The sequence below is a fragment of the Phyllostomus discolor genome, chromosome 2, assembly GCF_004126475.2.
Source record: "Phyllostomus discolor isolate MPI-MPIP mPhyDis1 chromosome 2, mPhyDis1.pri.v3, whole genome shotgun sequence".
In the NCBI taxonomy this organism is placed as follows: Eukaryota; Metazoa; Chordata; class Mammalia; order Chiroptera; family Phyllostomidae; genus Phyllostomus; species Phyllostomus discolor.
Genome location: NC_040904.2, coordinates 34,043,669 through 34,062,219, shown reverse-complemented (window position 1 = coordinate 34,062,219; position 18,551 = coordinate 34,043,669). Strand labels below are relative to the sequence as shown.

Below are 18,551 nucleotides of genomic sequence, written 5' to 3'. Positions count from 1 at the left end.
ACTTAATCTAACATATTAAAGCAAACAGCACGTTCTCGTGGAAAATAGGCCTCCCAGGAAGAGGCACCGTGTTTGTCTGTGGCTCCACAGCTTCTCCGGTACCCAGCTGTGTCTTCCCAAGGACTGGGCTTGCTTATCTTCATGCTGCATGATATAAAGCCATCCTTACTTATCTCTTTATTTCACCAATGATAAAGTGAATAACTTATATATGTTTTCTTGTCTGTCTTGGTAAAATTCATCAGTTACTGAGCCCTCTGTGTCCTGGGTACTGTGCACACTGCTAAGGCTATTAATACTACGGGAGCCCAGCCCCTGCCCTGTGGGGAGAGGAAGTGCACTCAAGTGGGGAAGGAGAATGCAAACAGATTATTACAGCTATGCAATTTGTATCCTTGTTCCTTTCTCGCCTGGAGCAAACATGGTACTTGTAAAAAAAAATAATAATGATGGCTTTGTATGTTCTTTATCCCATGCGCGTTTCCTGCTTTGTCATAGCCGTGTGTTCAATGATTAACATTGATTTCCCTTTTAAAATGCTTGCGGAACCATGGTCTCTAGAAACAACCTGGAGCTCACTGAATGAGGTGCTGTCCTATAAGTGACATGTTTCTGTCATTTGTCATTTCTGACAGAAGTGATATGTGTGATTAATATGTATCCTTTTAAAACAATACCATTAAAAAAAAAGCATTGTTTCCCCTCTATTTATACCAATCCTGTGTGTATTTTACCGCCCAGATGCCCACCTTTTCCTTTCCGCCTCCCTGGGCGCTGTCAGCCTGTATCGCCTTCCCACCCACCTGAGCTCCCGTAACAGTTACGTTGTGCTCTGCCTGTCTGTCTGGTTGGAGCGGGGTTCTTGAACTCTCTGCCTTCTCCTTTCTGAGCAGGGTTCTTGAAAAAATGGATTACAGCAGTTTCTTCAGCAAATGCTCCCTCCTTATTGATCAAAGAGGTTGCCCCTCCGCTGCATCCAGTTTCAGGTTCTCGCCCTCGTAGTTCCACCTGGCCACCTGGAATGCACAGGACTCCCCCTCACGGCTCTCTCCTGAGCTCTGGAGCAGGGAGGGCCCCAGGTCTGCTAGGGACTCCTTACCTCCTGGGACTCCTGCTGGCGTCCCTCCCACTCCTTCCCCAGCATTTTCAAAGTGGTAGGTAGATGCCCCCAGTCCCTTTTTTTACCATGTCAGCTGCTGGGGAGGCAGAGGCAGCGGCCCTCCTCTGCACTCTCTCTTCATTCCTTCCATGAAAACTTCATCCTCGAACCCTATAAAGTGAGATCAGGTGAACATCACTCACAGTGGGTTTGATATACCATTTCGCCGTTCAGGTGCCCTTCAAGGATGGCCGCCCTTGAGCATGAGTTTAGGACTGGGAGATTTGTGATGGTCACATTTTATTTTAATATTAAATGACAATAACTGACTTCACCATTGCTCTATATTTGACAAAATCCTCCATGCATTTGTCTCATTTCAGTGTTAGTACAATTCTGAGAGGCAGGCAGCCTGCCTGTATTCTTACTCCTATTTTATAGGAAAAGAAACTGAGAGCCAGAGGATTTTGGTGGGTTTGCTCAGTGTCAGGAAAACTGTAAAGGATGAAGTCAGGTTCACTCATCTGCTTCTGTAAACCACAGTCTTTCACTTCCCTGCATTTATATTTCACTTAGCTTTCTCTATTATGAATAGTAATTAGGCACGCTCTTTGAGGGCAAGCTCATGCCATAATTCTCCAGTCCTCCACAACACCAAATGGTTCAATTTTCAATACATTCGTTGGAACTAAATAGTAATAGTTTTCTCAGTTAGTGAAGTTTTGTGATGTATCACCCTCCTTGATGGGTATTTTCCGTAAACTCATTCTGATACCTCTGCTAGGTGTGTTTGATCAGTACTTTTGGAATAGTAACACTTCCTAGAATCCCCCGGTGATCTTGTTACAATGTTAATTCTGATTCAGTAGGTCTGGGCGGGACCCAAGGTTCCGCATTTCTAACAGGCTCCTGGGTGTTCATGGACCACACTGTGAGTAGCATCCTGTTGATAGGTGAAGAAAGTGGCTCAACGAGATTAAGAAATTTTTCAAAGATTACACAACTGAAAGTGGCGAAGCCCCACTGAAACCCTGATCAGTTGATACGCAAATTGCTGCTCATACTCCCATGCTGTACTGCTGCTGTGGAAGGCCCTCCTGTCAATCATCTTGGGGGATTCAGACATAATGGAGACATACACTTTGCTCCCTGAGAGTTGCCTTCCAGGGCAGTACGACAGATGCATTCAAGGCAGTCTCCAGGATGCAGCTTAATGCGACATTTACTGTAATAGGTATAACAGGAGGATCCTTAGGTGTGAACTATGATTTGAGTTGGGCCTTGAAGGACTGGTAAGACTTTGACAGAGAGGTGAGCAAGGCACTTTGTGGGCAGGAACAAGGACACAGCACATAGGAGCATACAAGACATCTTCCGGTCTTGGTGAGTAGTCTGCTGATCCATAGAGAGTGGAACACTTCGGTTTTAACATATTGGCTGGCGTTGGAAGGTGGATGGAGTAGGTAAGTGGAGCCGCTGGAGGGTTTGGAGGAGAGGTTCACAGCAGCACAAGCAGGCACCCAGGAGATGAGCACTGGTCAGTGCAACGTGATCCAGTTGTTAGTGATCCGTTGCCCATGCTGTACTGTTGACATCTCCTTAGCATCCGTAGCCTGGTTATAGGTAATGTGTTCTCTGATGACCTCTGATGCTGTTTGTGTAGAGTCTGTCTTAATAAAATCTCTTAGAGAATGTATTACTCCCCCCACACCTTTCCAAATTTTTCTAGGCTTAAGAAAATGCTGTTTTACCACAGAGCTGTAATAAACATTCTTCTTAAAAGAAGCATTGTTTTTTTTTCAGTAGCAACTTGTAATGGGAAAAGTGGAATAGAGACAAAATGCAGTCCTGGTCTGAATGGAGACTGTTTTTTCTTTGTGTGAATAACCAGCATTCCAGTCAGGTTGCCACGGTGATGCTGAGATTATAACTGTTCGTGCCAGCAGTCAGAGAATGTTGCCCAATTAATTCCTCTCAGCTGCTAGGTTACCTTGACCATGGCTCAGAGAGCAGGTTGGAGTTCAAAGGCGCTCAGGTGAGGAGTCAGAAGACTTACTGTGGTGCTGTCCTCAGTGGGGCGCAAGGGCCACAGGCCCTGGCATGCCCTGGTTTGGGCCACATAGGGTGTGGTCAGCCATGTGAAAGGAAACAGCATTTTTAATTTTTCTTTTTTTACTTTCCTCCCTGTTGTCAGGAAAGGTCAGAATTCCCATGTCACCAGCCAGCTTCTTGAGGGTTTTCAGTGTTTCCAGGGTGGCCTTCAGATGTTGTGGGTTGGACACGGTGGCGAGAATGTGTGTTTCGGCGCTGGGTACTTTCTCTGCCTTGGTGTTCTTTTGTGCACAGTCTGCCTCGCGGGTCGATGCAGAGAATGAGTAAACTCATTCCGGCACAGTGCCTCCTGAGGCACCCAGGAAAAAGTGGTTCTTCTCAAATATTGTTTCAGAAATCAGAAAGCAATAAACAATGTGGTGATTATTGCCGCCATCTTTTGGTAGTTTCTGTTCTGTGAGTCAGAAGAGGCAAGCATACACTGTGATAATGATCTCAGAGATAAAATACAGCTGAAGTTTATTTCTTAACCATGCCACATGTCCGGAACATGTCCGGACCTCTCTATTCATCAGCTTCCTAAGGACAGATTAGTGGAGGTTTCATGCCCACCTGTGCTTCCACAGTCACCACATTATCTCACATGGCAATTAAATATTCCATCCGAAAGGAGCTCATCACTTCCACTCACATTGCATTGGCCAAAGCAAATCACGTTGGCTAAACTCGACGTAAAGAGAGGTGCGGAAGTGCCATCCTGTAATGTACCAGCAAGGGAATAACATGAATGTTTGATGAACCGCAGTGACTGACCCCTCTAACCAAGGATCAAAGACTAACAGAGAAAAGTACTTTAAAGAAGGACTGTTAGTTACATATAAAGAAATAAAAATATCTGAACTGTAAACTTTAAAGCAAATCAGTTGATTCAGCTGCATCATACAGAAAGCCCAAAATGTTAATGGGTTGTGGAAGATAAGTGACCTTCTCTCTCATGATAAAGAAGTCCAGACATAGGCAGTCCAGTGGTGGTATGGTAGTTTTAAGGTCATCAGAGGGCTTAGGATCATTTTGTTGTTCTGCAGTTACAACCTAGCATGAGACTTCCATTCTTAAATTCACTTCAGGGTCAGAAATTGCTGCAGTGTTCTAGCCATCACATCTGCATTCCAGGCAGCTGAAAGGAAGAGGTGGAGGGCACAAGATAACTTATCTCAGTTAGCTCAGTTCCATGTGAACAACTCTTCTGAAAGTCCCACACAATAATTGTGCTTACGCATCATTGACCAGAATTCAGTCACATATTTATCCCTAGCTTCAATGAGGCTAGAGTATGTAGTTTTGACCTGGGTGCATTGCCTCCGAAATAACATTGAGATTTTTGTTATTAAGGAACAATGGGAGAATGGATATTGGGTGGTACTGGGCAGTCTCTGCTGTAGTAACTTAAGATGCAATGTTTGAATAGGAATAAGAAAGGAAAGAATGCTCTATACACTATCATTTTCTAACCTGCTCCACAGAAAGCCAGTGCTTAGAGAGCCACAAAGGTCCCTTAAAAAAGTATTCTACAGAAGGGTTTGGGTTTGAGAAATGTGAAAAGCTTTTGCCATCTTTTGGAGATTCATAGGGTACACTAATACATCAAAGGTTCTGACAGGCCCTGCAGTAAAAAAAGAGCTACATTGCTAATCTTTTAAAAAAGATTTTATTTATTTATTTTTATACAGAGGGGAAGGGAGGGAGAAAGAGAAGGAGAGAAATGTGGTTGCCTCTCGCACACCCCTTACTGGGGGCCTGGCCTTCAACCCAGTCATGGTCCCTAGACTGGGAATTGAACCAGCGACCCTTTGGTTTGCAGGACGGTGTTCAATCCACTGAGCCACAGTGGCCAGGGCACATAGCTAATCTTTTTAACCCAGCGTTCCCAAAGTTATTTGACAATGGAAATCCAACGCCCTTGGAAGCCTGGAGAAGAAATACAGAAATTTAGTTTTAGCTGCTTGAATCTGCCAAAATTCTTTTTAGATCCTTGAACAGATGGTATAAAGTTCCCCTCCCCAAAATTACCTGCCTTATAAAACAAACAAATAAATGAAAATAAAAAAGTATATATCCATGTTAGCCTAGCCATAGAGACAAAAGTCTTGAAAAAAAAAAAAAGAAGTAAATCAGATGCCAAAGAAGCCCCGTTAAAAACAATCCGTGTGAGTTGGTATTAACCAGCCATCTGGACCATTAGAGGTGGCACCATGTGAGGGACTGGGCTGGGCTCCTGCCACTGTCGGTCAGATGGCAGGCCCCTGCCCAGGTAGCTGTTGGCGGGCTCTTGGCCATCTCGGAAGTGAGAGAGTAATAGGCAACCCAACCAACCCACATTGACCTCCTCCCTCTGCAGAGAGGGCCTGTCGTCAGCTGCATGGTTGCCTACAGATGTGGGGAGAAGTGCTGAAAAACTTTACAGCAAATACAGAGTGTTGTTGGTCTGTCGTGAGCAGGTGGTAAATGAATACCTTTGGGGGAAGGGTCAGGCTCTTCCTTCTAAAATAGAACCTTGGATGGTTTCCTAATCTTTCTTACTTAATTATTTGGGTAATCAGTTCTTGTCTTTAAAGTTCATCTGCTGCAGTTGCTATCTTTTTTCTTCATCTAAGCATCTTTGAAAAGGCAAAATGCCAAAGTCTTTGCTAGTCTGTTTCCCGTCACTTCGACCTCGTGTTGCTGGGAATACTGGAACGTTACCCTGTCCTGACAGGCCCAGAGAGATCCCATGCGTGCATAGCTCCATGAACCGTGTGACACACTTCGCCACACAGCTGTGTAATCTCTGCAACAGCCTGATGATGGGAGAGAAGGGTCCAAGGTAGGGGGCCTTTATGCACATATTGACCTTCAGAGCAACTTGCCATGTCTGAGCTTGAACAGACATTGGGAGAGTTGAAGAAGGTTCTGGAAGGTGGAGATCCCAATCCTTATCCAAAATCTGTCTTGTGTCTTAATATCCTGGAGAATTTTCTCATTCTGGTCTGTGGAGTGAGTGTGCCTTTCTCCGACTGCAGTTGTCTTGGGAGACAGTATCTGAAAAGAGCAGTGGGCTTTGCTCATCCACACATCCACAGGCTCCGGAACTCCAGATCAGAGAGCGCCAGAAAGCCTGGCCCTTGAATCCCAACAACTGACAAAGGATTAAAGTACCTGTGTACCAAAATCAGAAAAAAATATTCCGGTTAATGTTATAAATCTTTCTTGGGTGATTCTTTTGATTTGATGTTTCTAATTATATATGCCCAAAGTATGCCAGTGAATAACAGTCAATTTATATCGAATCCTTTGTTCTGTAAGGAAATAGTATGGATAAATATGAGTATGGATATGCAAAGTCTGTGAGCTGAGAAAAATATATTTTAAAAAATTCTATTTTCCCTGGCTGGTGTAGCTCAGTGGATTGAGCACAGGCTGCGAACCAAAGCATCGCAGGTTTGATTCCCGGTCAGGGCACATGCCTGGGTTGTGGGCCAGGTCCCCAGTGGGGGCCACGTGAGAGGCAACCACACATTGATGTTTCTCTCTCTTTCTCCCTCCCTTCCCATCTCTAAAAAGATAAAATAAATAAAGTATTTAAAAAATCTATTTATCTCCTATGCAGATATGTACATGTGACCTATGAAGTCGATGATCTCATTGGCATCACTTTGGAGATATGTGATCTCATTACATCAGTTCTGGGCATGAATTAAATTCACTTCTTACCCCAACTACCTGGAACTCAGGACTGAATACAAGTGTTTACTTACCCTTCCTCTTCACCCTCTCCACTGTCCCTATTCCCTTCCCTTCCAGGCCTACTGTTTTTAAAGATAGTGAGTGACTCCCCTTGGTTTGTCAGAGGATTTTATTGAACAGGGAGAAAACTTAGAAGTCAAAGGACTTGGGGTCTTGAACTGATTCTGCCAATAACCAGGCGAGAGCTTGGACAAGTTTCCTAACTACTCTTGCTGGGAAAACTTGTGATTTTATGAGTTTATAACACCTACTTGGCCTCCCTTTGCTTTTTTGGAAAATGGGGAGAGTGATTTTATTGATAAGATCTCAGGTATCGCTGTTCCACACCTCAGAGACCTGGCTGAGTTGTGACTCTCAGTGGTAGAACCGGTGATGTAGGGACTTGATTCACCCAGAAAATATTTGTTAAGGGTCTATAATGTCCCAGCCACTAATCTGAGTGTAGGGGTACTGTAGTAAACAAAGCTCATAGGGTCATTTCTTCTTGGAGTTTGCATTCTAGAATAAAGGGTTTTGAACACTCCCAATGTGCCAGACATCATTTTAAATGTTTTATACTTATTAATTATTTTGTCACATAATCCTATGTAGTAGGTACTACTATTATCATATTTTACAGTCGAGGAAACTGAGAAGACAAAGAATGGTAAAGCTCATATAGTTAGTAAACGGTGAAGCTGGGATCAGAATCAGGCTTTTTGGCTGTAGGGTCTGTGGTCTTAACCACTATGATATACTGTCTTTCACTGTCAATTAAATGGTTAATTTAAAGTAATCACTGTTCATCCTAGCTGATGGCAAAGTAGGAAGAAAGAGAGAGAGAGAGAGAGAGGGAGGGGAGGGGAGGGGAGGGGGGGGGAGGGGAGGGGAGGGGAGGGGAGGGGAGGAAGGGAAGGAAGGGAAGGAAGGGAAGGAAGGGAAGGAAGAGAAGGAAGGGAAGGAAAGAAATTGTAAATCTACTTGGCTGGTCTCTTCAGGACTCCAGGCTCTGATGGGAAGGCAGAGGCCCTGGGCATCCACGGCACATTCAACTTCTGTAGTTCCAGCCACTCCGCTGGTTGTGTCGGCCTGGTTGAAGGTCACTGACCCCTCTCTGGTCCCCTGTTAAACCACAAGGCCTTCACCTGCCGTACACTGTGCTGAATGCTTTACATACGTTGTTTCTGATGCTCAGAACAATCGTCGTGCCAAGTATTTTTATCCTGACTTTATAGTCTGGTCCTGGCTGCTCTTTCTACCACATACTGTTTGACCTTGGGCAACTTACTTAATTCCTTGAAGATTTTGTTCCATCATCTGAAAATTGGGGTTAGTAATATCCATTTCCTGTGATTGCTGTGAGGATTAAATATGCAAATGTATATAAAGCATGTAGGCCGTCATTGATCCCAGAGACAGTGATAATGATCAGTGTCGTTTGAGGTTTGTAGCTGTGAGTGTGAGGAGCCAGGTTTCAGATCTGATTCTGAAGACTGCCCTTGGGAGGACGGGCTGGAGGGCAGAGTCCAGAGTGGAGCAGGTGAGCAGGGGCAGGGGGCAGGGGAAGCTTTTCACGACTGATGGCTGTTCAGTAGCAGGTGGAACTTTGAACAGGAGGTGGGGAGGCTCCGGTCTCCCTGGCCCAAGGGCTGGAAGCAGCTGCCAGCATCAGGAATGCTGTTCCTTGAGGCTTGGCTGGGACCATGTCCTGGTGTAGCCAGTGGGGACTATTGGTAAGAGGACACCAGTGTCATCTAGCCAGGCATATCTGTATGGGGCAGATGACATCCTACAATCATACTACACTCAGGAGCACCCTTCCCAAAGGACGATGCTGGGCGCGTGGAACTGGGGAGCTGTCCACAACCTTGGGGAAAAAGGCAGGCCAAACCGGATTATCCCACTGTTCATATGGGAAGACCAAAATAGGACAGGTCAAACAACACAAGCAAGGAATAGCATCCAGACAGGAACCTCAACTTTTTGCTCCAATCCTCTGATAGATCTGTAGTTTAATTTGTTCTGTACCGATGATAGAGAAAATGCAGCAGAGTTTTATCTTTATTTTCATATACACACACATTGTTTGTTTGTTTGTTTTGCTTGAATTATCTGTTCTACTTGAGATGCATGGCTTGGGCAGTATGTTAATGAAGATAAATCTAGGCAACATTCTAGATCTCCCAGGTAGATACTCTTGGAGCACCTCATACTTTTCCTGCGTGTCACTTATCATTGTAATTCAATGAGTTGTGTGCATGTGGTGACTTGCGTGTGTCTATTTTCTTTATTAGACTGAAGCACCCTCTGCTTCTACCAAAGATAGTAGGTGGGAGGGAGGATGCTGGTGGAGCTCAGAGCCTGAATAACCCCCCCTGTGGAAGGCAAAACCTTGACTCCTTGAGCCCCCACTATATGGGAAGGAGGGGAGGAGGTGCCTGTACAGAGTGAGCTTAGAGGGACCTTGTTTGGCTAGGAGTGCAGCATGGACTAGGACGCGTAGCGCCTGTACTTACTTCGGAGGGACGATGCTGTTGAGAAGCCTGAAGGCTCAAGATAAATTTGGAGAGTTCTCCTGTTCCCGTTTTCTTTGTTCTGTTTTGCTTTTGTAAGCATATACTTGTCAGTTAGGCTGAAACTGAGCAAACAGCTGCTAAATACAGTTCTAGGAGAAATAACATTTTGGTCTTTTTAAGGCCCCTGAGTTTAGAGTAAGCACAGTCCCTTGGCAGGTGTCAGTAGGGAATCCGGGGGTGGGCATTCCTTCCGGGAGCCAGATCAGCCACCCCTGTTTCTGATGGGGCCTGTTTCACTGTGCCCAAAGACCGGTGAATCAAATGAAAGGTGTGTCACAGAATGGCTATGTCTTTAAGAGGAGTTTGGGAGGGAGGGAGTCTAGAGTCTTTTAAGCCATTGCTCACGATCCCTCCCAGTCGTTCTCTTAATTCCATTTTTCAGAGCAGGGAGGGGGTTTGGGGAAGAATGTGTATCATTTTGTATGATGCTAAGGAGTAATCATCCTACTTTGGGATTTAGTCTAGAGATGTTATTTAGTGTTACAAGAAATTCAGTATCATTCAGGGGACCTGGAAGAATTAAAGTATAACTTAGCGGCTATGAATATTAACTTCCAGATCTTAAATCTCTCCATCCTGCTATGAAGTCAGGCTGATGCCTGCCACTGTTGTCTGAATTCTAGAATTTCGACCAATATAGAGAGAATTTATTGCAACATCCCAAGAGCCCCCAAAAGTTAACATGTCTTCCCAGTAGTCTTGCTAATATCTAAAGAGACATCTTTCTGTTCATAAATATCTGATCTAGTTTACTAAGTATTTATACTAGTTAACAAAAACAATAGGAACAATACATTTTCTTTTAATGATTTTATTAGTTGAAAAAATATAAAATACAGACCAAACTTTTCTGTGGCATTTTTTTTTATATTAAGTGAACTGTTTTTCAAAGAGAAAAGGAGGTTAATATTTCTGGAAGCCCTATGGTGTATCAGGCCCTGAGCTGGTCTAGACACTTCCACACGCCTCAAAGTAACCCTGTGAGGGAGGTGATATTGTCCCTGTGTTAAAGATGAAGAAACTGCAGCTCAGAGCAGTTATGAAACGTGCCCAAGGCTGGAGAGCTCGCAAGTGGGAAGTCAGGGGCCAGGGATTCCGATTCCAAGAAGCTGGTGAAGCCTGAGAGGTTAAGAGCGCTGGGTTTGGGGCATGACCGGCTTGCTATGCATTGCTGGCTCAGTCACTCTTCGGTGCTGTGACCTTGACCAGATGCTCAATCTCTGAGCCTCAGTTTCTGCATATGTAAAACAAAGACAACAGTAGCTTCCACTTGATGGAGCTGTGATAATTAAATTACCTGTTTATGGAAAATGCTTAGAATAGGGCTCGGCATATAACTGTTCATGAAATGTTAGCTACTATTTTGATTTTTATTATGACAACTAAATTTGCCTTTATCAGTACTTGCTGAAAACTTACATTTCTTTCATAGAACAGCTTGCCTTTTGAAATGTTGCAGTTATATTTCATTATGAAATAATGTAAACTACCTTAGAATTAAATTTTCTTCTTGGCCTCCCAGCAAAGGTTAAGATCTGAATAAAGGCATGCGTAGCCAACAGGGATTCCTGACTTTGGTAAATGTCAGCGATTTGCTCTTTTCTCCTTGGTGTGTGTAACTTTCTTTCATGCTGCCCATCCTGGCTTTACGAGTGGCTAAGCAAACATGAGAGGGAGAATTAAGCTGATGCTTGTCTCTTAGCTTTCCTGTCTTTGTAACATGATCATTAGGTACAGCATCCTCCCCTTGTTGCACTGTGCTTGGCCACATGCTGACAGCCTGTGTGCCTGGTGCACATGAGCCACAGCTTGCACCAATGGGCTTTATGAATTTTCTTTAGAGCTGGAAACACCGTAGGAGCTTTGCATGTGACAGTTTTGTGCAAAGGGGAGCAGGGTGAGGGGGGGTCCAGGGGGCAGTGGCTGGGACAGCTTGTTTGGTTTGGAAAAGAAACGATCCAAGTTTGCTAGACCTTTGGCTCTACATTCTGATCCCAATTTTTGTGACTTTTTCTTTGCATGTTGTGGAGTGCTGGGAGTGAGACATCAACAGTATTCAGTAAATAGCTATTGCTAGCAGTCATGTGTGGGATGCTGTGCCAAGTCCTGGGAAATGATAAGATAAATAGGTTACAGTCCCTGCTCTCAGGGCATTTGTAATTCATCAAAAGAGAGAAATGGAAGAGGGCATAGTACTATGGGAAAGTGGTCATCATAGAGTTTACGCACAACATACTTTGAGTGCAGAGGGGCGCTGGTGCTAATTAGAGCAAGGTTTCCCAGAGGAGGTGGCAAACTGGGCTTTCAAGGGTTGGCTTGCCTGTTAGAGAATGGAGTAATCTTGGCAGGCAGACATCATAACCAAGGCACAGAGACACACCCCAATGCGATGTGTGAGGGAAGGGGCGGGTGGCGTGAGGTGGTTGCTTACACACAACATGATGGAGCACAAGGCCGAGAATGAAGGGCAGGCCTGTGGATGGGAGGATCTTGCTCCCAGTTTGAACCACATCATGTAGAGTTTTAAAGCATTGCATGTTGTGGTTAGAAATGTCTATTTTAGGAAGATTGGTTTGAAGGATAGATTGAAAGGAGGCAGGAACTGATTGCAAGCAAGTAGTGCCAACAAGAGATGGTGAGGCCCGCAGTATGAATGGAGTAGAGTAGGTGGATGTGGTGGGCATTTGGAGAGAAAATCTTTAGCACAGGAACAATATGAAGATAGAACCTTGGGGTCAACCTATCCTTAAGATATGGGCAGAAGAAACAATCTGCGAGAGACTGAGTGGTGTACTGGAAGACAAAGGAGGGGGTATATTTTCAACAAGCGTGGTGATGCTCAGCAGTATTAGAGGGACAACTAGGACAGGGCTGATAAAAGACCACTACAGATAACAGGCTGAGGTCATTGGTGATCCTTAGGGAAAATGACAGGCGATTCTAAACACATGCGGGTTGGGGGCACTGATCCTTCATGCAGTTGAAAATTCATGTATAAATTCTGACTCCCTCAGAACTTAAGTACTAATAGCCTACCTCTGATTGGAAGCCTTACTGGTTACATAAACAGTTGATTAACACATTTTGTATGTTATATGTAATATATATCATATTCCTACTGTAAAGTAAGCTAGAAAGAACAAAATGTTATGAGGAAAATTGTAAGGAAGAAAAAAATACATTACAGTATTTATTGAAAAATATCTGCCTGTAAGTGGACCCATACAGTTCAAACCTGTGTTTCCTCAAGGGTCATACGTTAGATCCCTGTAAGAGTGGAGAAGACAGAGGAATGCTTACTGTATTCAGAATATATTGCTATTTCACAAGAACGTAACTAAAAATGACATGCATTTGTGCAAGGGAAGATTCACAAACATCTAGTGCTCTGGGTGCTTGGATTGGGGGTAGAGAGGGAAGCATAGGGCCAGTGCTAAGTTCAAGTCTCCCTGAACAATACCCCTGCCTTCTGCTTCCTAGGGTCTCGGAAAGCTCCTTCCTTGCAAATACCATTACTCTAATTGTGCCATTTTGCCTTATCATTGTCAGCATACTGTAGAACACAGATGCTTATAAATTCTCTTCTAGTTCCAAACTGCTACTCATTTCTAGCCGTGATGCTATACTGGATGCTGTGGCATGCCACCCAGACCCCCTTTCCACTACTGAGGCCCTCATTGTCCACCTGCAGGGGGTATAGGCAGCTGGTGATGGTTCTCACATGGGACTTGTCCTCAGCTGAAGTGAGCTGCTCCACCCAAGACCACAGCGTCTGGGATGGCGGTGGAGGACAGCCCGCATGCCATGACAAGTCAATGGGGGTGGGATATAAAGGCTCCCATGCCTCGAGGTAGGATACTTCTGACTCACAGCTCCTGTGCTTCCCAGTTGAGCTCTTCAGTCTGCACAGTCAAGTCCTTCTCCCTTCAGTCCCCTGCTGTGCATATGCCAGTGAACTCCCTCTGTGATTTGCAGAGTCCATTTCCTGGGGAACCAACCTAAGTCACTCATTGTTTTCAGTTCGGTTGCCTACCCAAGAGGGGTCACCAGTCAAAGTCTGTAGTCCCTCTGACCTTTGCTTCTGATCCCCTTGGGCATGTCCAGTGGAAAGATCTTCTCTCTCAGTAGCTGGAACAAAAGTCTTGGCATTGAGCCTCCTTGGCCCCGAGTGATTGGGCCATATACCCATTAATGGACTATTCAAGGAGAGGAAAGTGCCTAGAAGTCAGCTGCTCGGCTCCTCCAGAGACCTACCCATCAAACCCTAGCCCTGTAGAAGGATCCGTGAGATGGGGTGACCCCTTGGTGCAGAAGCTGGTCCCCACTCTGCACCCTGTTTCTGTTTCCGCCCTCCCCTCCACCCCTCTTACACTTCCCACTCTCCTTAAGGCAGCTAGTAGTCACCACCCTGCATTGACTCTTTCATTCATATGTTCTTTTTAGTCAGGAAAAGTGAATGTTGAAAACACAATTGAGATATTTCAAGCACATGTAGAACCTCCCTTGAAATTTGTTGCGGAAACAGCACAGAGCAAACAAACTACTGGGAAGCACAGCTTCGAAACAAACAGCAGCTGCCACCGCTCGTGGGTTTCTTTTTCCCTTTTCCTCATTGGTTTCTAATTCGTTTTTAATAAAACCTGCTGCCTAGCAGTCGAACAACAATTTTTCTTTCCTATCTTGAGGCCTCTCAGGTGGCCTTGACTTTGTCTTTTAGTAATGGGGGCCTTGGGGGACAGAGCTCCACGGCCTCCCACTGTTGTGTTGTTTCACGGTTGCTTCTGGAACCGCGTCCACACCTCCCTCCCTGACCAGGTGGGGAAGAGCTGGACCTTCTGGACAGTTAGATCTGTTGGGATTCGAGTCTGGAGTGTGGTGTCTTGCCCTTCTGTCTCTATAATAACGGATAATGCTAATTCCTATCTTTCTCAGTGACTAAGTGCTTCAGCTGTTGGTTTTCAGGTTTTGTTTGTTTTTATTTGTTTTCCATGTGGAATCTTTGAAGGCACAGAGCTGAGGGCTGCTCTTGGGCCTGATTTACTCAAGACCGTGACTTTAAGGAACTCTGACTTGTCACATCCAACTCGTGTGTCTCCTTCCGCATGAATCGCAGCCCCCAGGCAGCCCTTCTTCCTTTCTGCGCTATTAGCCGTGTGGAATTCCTTCGCTTAACAACTGGGATGGGATGTTAATAATGGGTTGCTGATTACGTGCAAGGACTGGTGTTGGGCCCTCACTAACTCTTCATGGGAGCTCTGCTAGGTAGATGCCATCCCCTGTTTAACCTGCTCAGAGACTCAGTTGCCCTCCCAGGGTGTGCTGGTGGCTAGCAGCCAGTGAGGGCGGAGCTGACGTTCAGCCCAGCCCGGTCCGGAGTCCCCGGCCGGGTTTCCCACTCCCATCTCTCAGCCACTGGAATAACGTGTGCCGGCGTGCTCGTAATAAAGTGTTCACCAGCGGTAGTAGCTGCTTTTAGCCAGAGGTAGCAGTCTTTTATTTGTCCTTCGGGGTATATTTTTAAAAAGTAAGTTCTTAACATTTCAAAATTGGGAGATTTCATATTAAACAGAATGTTCAGTTTTTCTTGGAAAAAAAGAAAAAGAAAAACCTTTAGACCTGGAGATACTGTGTTCACAGGTTTATAGTACAACTGTTCCAGCTAAGTAAAATTTCAGAGCCCCCCCACCCCCGCCCCACCCAGAGGAGACAGGACTTCTTCAGTTGGCCTCGGGCCTCAGATACCCTGCTTCACTCTTTCATCACTTCCCTGGTTTCTGTGGATGTTTACGTCTGTGCTTCTTGAGTTAGGCTTCTCAAGAAACAATGTCTGTCTAGTTAGGAATCAGTAGAAGTCAATGTAAATTTCTGCCTCTGAGTTGAACTTTATAGCCTTTGATTTTTCTTTTCAACTTTTTGGAACAGTGATTCAGTAAGAACAACTTCAATTATCGGACATGTGTTAAGCATTCAAATGTTTGACTGACATTGAGGGTAGGCAGATACCTGCTTGGTGGTGGGAACATGCATAATTCTCCGGTTTAGTTTGCATCCTGACACCTGCAGGTGCTGTGCAGGTGCTGCAGACACTGGAGGCCATCTGCACCAGGGTGTTTTGCAGAGGTAGCATTGCAGAGGGGGGAGATGAGTCCAGAGGAAAACACTGCAGGAGGAGCCACTGTGTTGATTTGTGGTGACCACCAGGTAAGGTGTGTCCCACAACCTGGAACACCGCTTCCTTAACTGCCAGTGTTCACACAATGAGCAGCTCAGAAATCTCAAAGAACAAGTTAGAACCTCAGAATGATGGGTCTCTCATTTTGTCTTGATGTACCTGCAAGTGTATTTCCATTTGACAGTAAGAAATGTAAGTCTTTTTTTATTGTTTCAGCAGATCACATCTTCTTTTATCTGGTTTAAACACATCTCATAGAAGTGTAAAATAGAAACAAAATGGATTTTGACTAATTTCATAGCTGCAACTGGATTAAAATTTAATAGTGTTTAATATTAACACATGAGAGCCCCCAAAGCTAACGTTGTTATTTGTGTATTTAAATAAGTATTTGCTTTTAATTAAGACAATGCTTGGAATATTGTTTGAATTTTTATTGTTTGTTTATTTTCTTTCAGGACCCTGCAGGGATCTTTGAATTGGTGGAACTTGTTGGAAATGGAACATATGGACAAGTTTATAAGGTAAGTTCAGTGGGGTTTGAACATGGCTGATGTGTGGTTTGAGCTCACGAATGCTGAGTTGCAGTGCTGTCTGTTGTTGCTCATGTATGCCTCATAGCAGATTTAGAATTAAATAATGCAGTTTGGAGTTGACTCTCCATCATTTTAAATACATGTGTTGTCCCGTTGCCTAAACTGGATTCTGGGATTCAGGCCTTTCCCTTCATTGTGTACCACAATGTTTGTGTCTGATACATGTCTGCATATTCGAAGTTCTTCAGGTGGTTAGTTTCCTGTACTTTAATCATTGCCAACTGCTTTCCAAAGGAGCAAAGGATGCCATTCTCTTTAGGAATTTAAGCTATTGGCGCATCATATCTGGAAAAATAGATTTGTTACTGGCCTACGGCCTGAGTTAAATGAGTTTGGTGAAGAGCGTTAGGGAAAAAGCTGGCGACCTCACAAAGCAAAGGCCTAGGGTAGCAGTAGCTTTTTGCAAGATACAAAAGAACGAAAAGTTAAACTTGAGTTGAGATCGTGCTGGGGAATAAGAAGTCCTCCTTGCTCTTGTACTAATTTTTGCTTACAAACTCACCCCAAAAATGCTTTTAAAAAAGGTACTTTCCCCCAGGAAATTACCTTAAAATGGTTGTTTAAAATGTGGGTTGATTCTCTTTCTGATAATCAAAAGGAAATGGAAATGAACTGTTTTTAGACTAAAACTCAGGGGGTTTCAGTGAATGAGCTATTGAAACAACTGCCTTCCAAATAAACCATTTCCTTATGATTGTTTCTAAGAGAACATCCATCATTTTCCTGAGTGCTAATGATATGGATGTCATTTCCATTACTAATTATCCCTTGTTTTATTTTTAAAAATTCCTTCTCTGGGGCCTCAACTTCGCTTAGTTGATTAAAATCATCCTAGAAGTCACCTGGATTATAATATTTCCAATTGTATAGTATGTCAAAAGTATACAAACACACACATATATGTAAACATACATGTGTATACGTGTGTATGTGTGTGTGTGTGTATATATATATATATATATATAGAGAGAGAGAGAGAGAGAGAGAGAGAGTAATCTTGTTTTTAAAGCACAGTTGTAAACAGATACATATTTAAACCTTTATTTACTGGAGGTACCCGTTGGTCTTCATTCCAGGGGAAATTTTCTCCCTTACAAGAAACAATTATTTCTTAAAATGTCAGCCCCCTGCAATTAGACAAAATGTAGTCTACCCAAGATGTTCACTTGACATTGATCCTGTCTGACAGAAGAAAGAAATGTGTCTCAGCAAATGCTTTAAATACTTTCAATGAAGATAATTAGGTTCAAAGAATGTATTGTTGCATTTTGAGAAATTGGATTCAACTTGAGAGTTAAGGTGAACTAATGAATTAATCTCTGATTTAGGCAGAAAATTACTTCTGATTTGCTGTCAGTGTGGAGGAGCAACTCCATAGCATGCTGCTGGTTCATGGCACCCTTTCTTAGAGCCATTCCACTGTACTGTGCTTCCCGCCTGTAGAATGCAGTTCATGACCCACAGCTTTGTCCGCTAATCTAAGGGGTGGACTGGACAGTTTTGCAAGAGAAGATAACAAAGATTCACTCAAGGGTGAGAAGGTGGGGAAAATCCAGAATCATCCCTAACATCTTGTACCTGAAAACAAAGAGGAAACAAAATGGCAAGAGGCTTCAGGTCTTTCTAGAGAAGAAAGGTTTTTACCAACCGCGTTGTTAACGTTATTGGTCTGAAGGGTGCCATTGCCTAAGTGGTTGATATTAAACTTTGGCACCTCTCAGGCTGAAGGGAGACTGCAAAGAATGGTCATGGGCTTTGGGACCGGAAACTTGGTCCCTTTCACCAGCCCCAGGTGGTGTTTTGTGGCATCGCAGTGTTGCTGTGTGTTCGTCAAGTGAGAACGTAGTTAGAAATACTTGGGGGACTTGTAAAGACTTATCTAAAGAATTAAAACTCCCTACCCAGTTACAAGTTCAGTTTTTAGGCGACGCAGGTGATATGAGGTGGCACTGGGTTTCTTGAGCCACTAATCCAGTTCTGCTGTTACCTTGAGTTCTAAAGCAGGGGCGTCAAACTCGTTTTCACCGGGGGCCACATCAGCCTCGAGGTTGCCTTGAAAGGGCTGAACGTAAGCTTAGGACTGTATAAAGGTAACTACTCCTTAACTAGGGGCAAGGAGCTCAGCACTGCCGCCAGGTAGAAACAAGGTGCCTGGCTGTATAAAACAAGGTGGAGGGCGGGATTCGGCCCTTGGGCCTTGGGTTTGCCGCCTGTGTTCTAAAGGATTAAAGGTCAATACAAATAGCAGAAATTGAACTCAAATATATGCAAACCTGAAGAAAAGTAACTTAGGA

The 18,551-nt window shown here is 44.2% G+C and overlaps 1 protein-coding gene across 5 annotated transcripts in view; it reads left to right on the top strand.

Annotated features, from left to right (window-relative positions):
- The window catches only part of TNIK (TRAF2 and NCK interacting kinase), a 349,252-nt gene that overhangs the window by 60,347 nt on the left and 270,354 nt on the right, over window positions 1–18,551 (top strand). For all 5 annotated transcript variants that reach the window (XM_036017691.1, XM_028505308.2, XM_036017690.1 and 2 more), the window contains exon 2: window positions 16,120–16,185. In XM_036017691.1, the coding sequence (XP_035873584.1) occupies window positions 16,120–16,185 (66 nt within the window). The remainder of the gene's footprint in view (window positions 1–16,119; window positions 16,186–18,551) is intronic.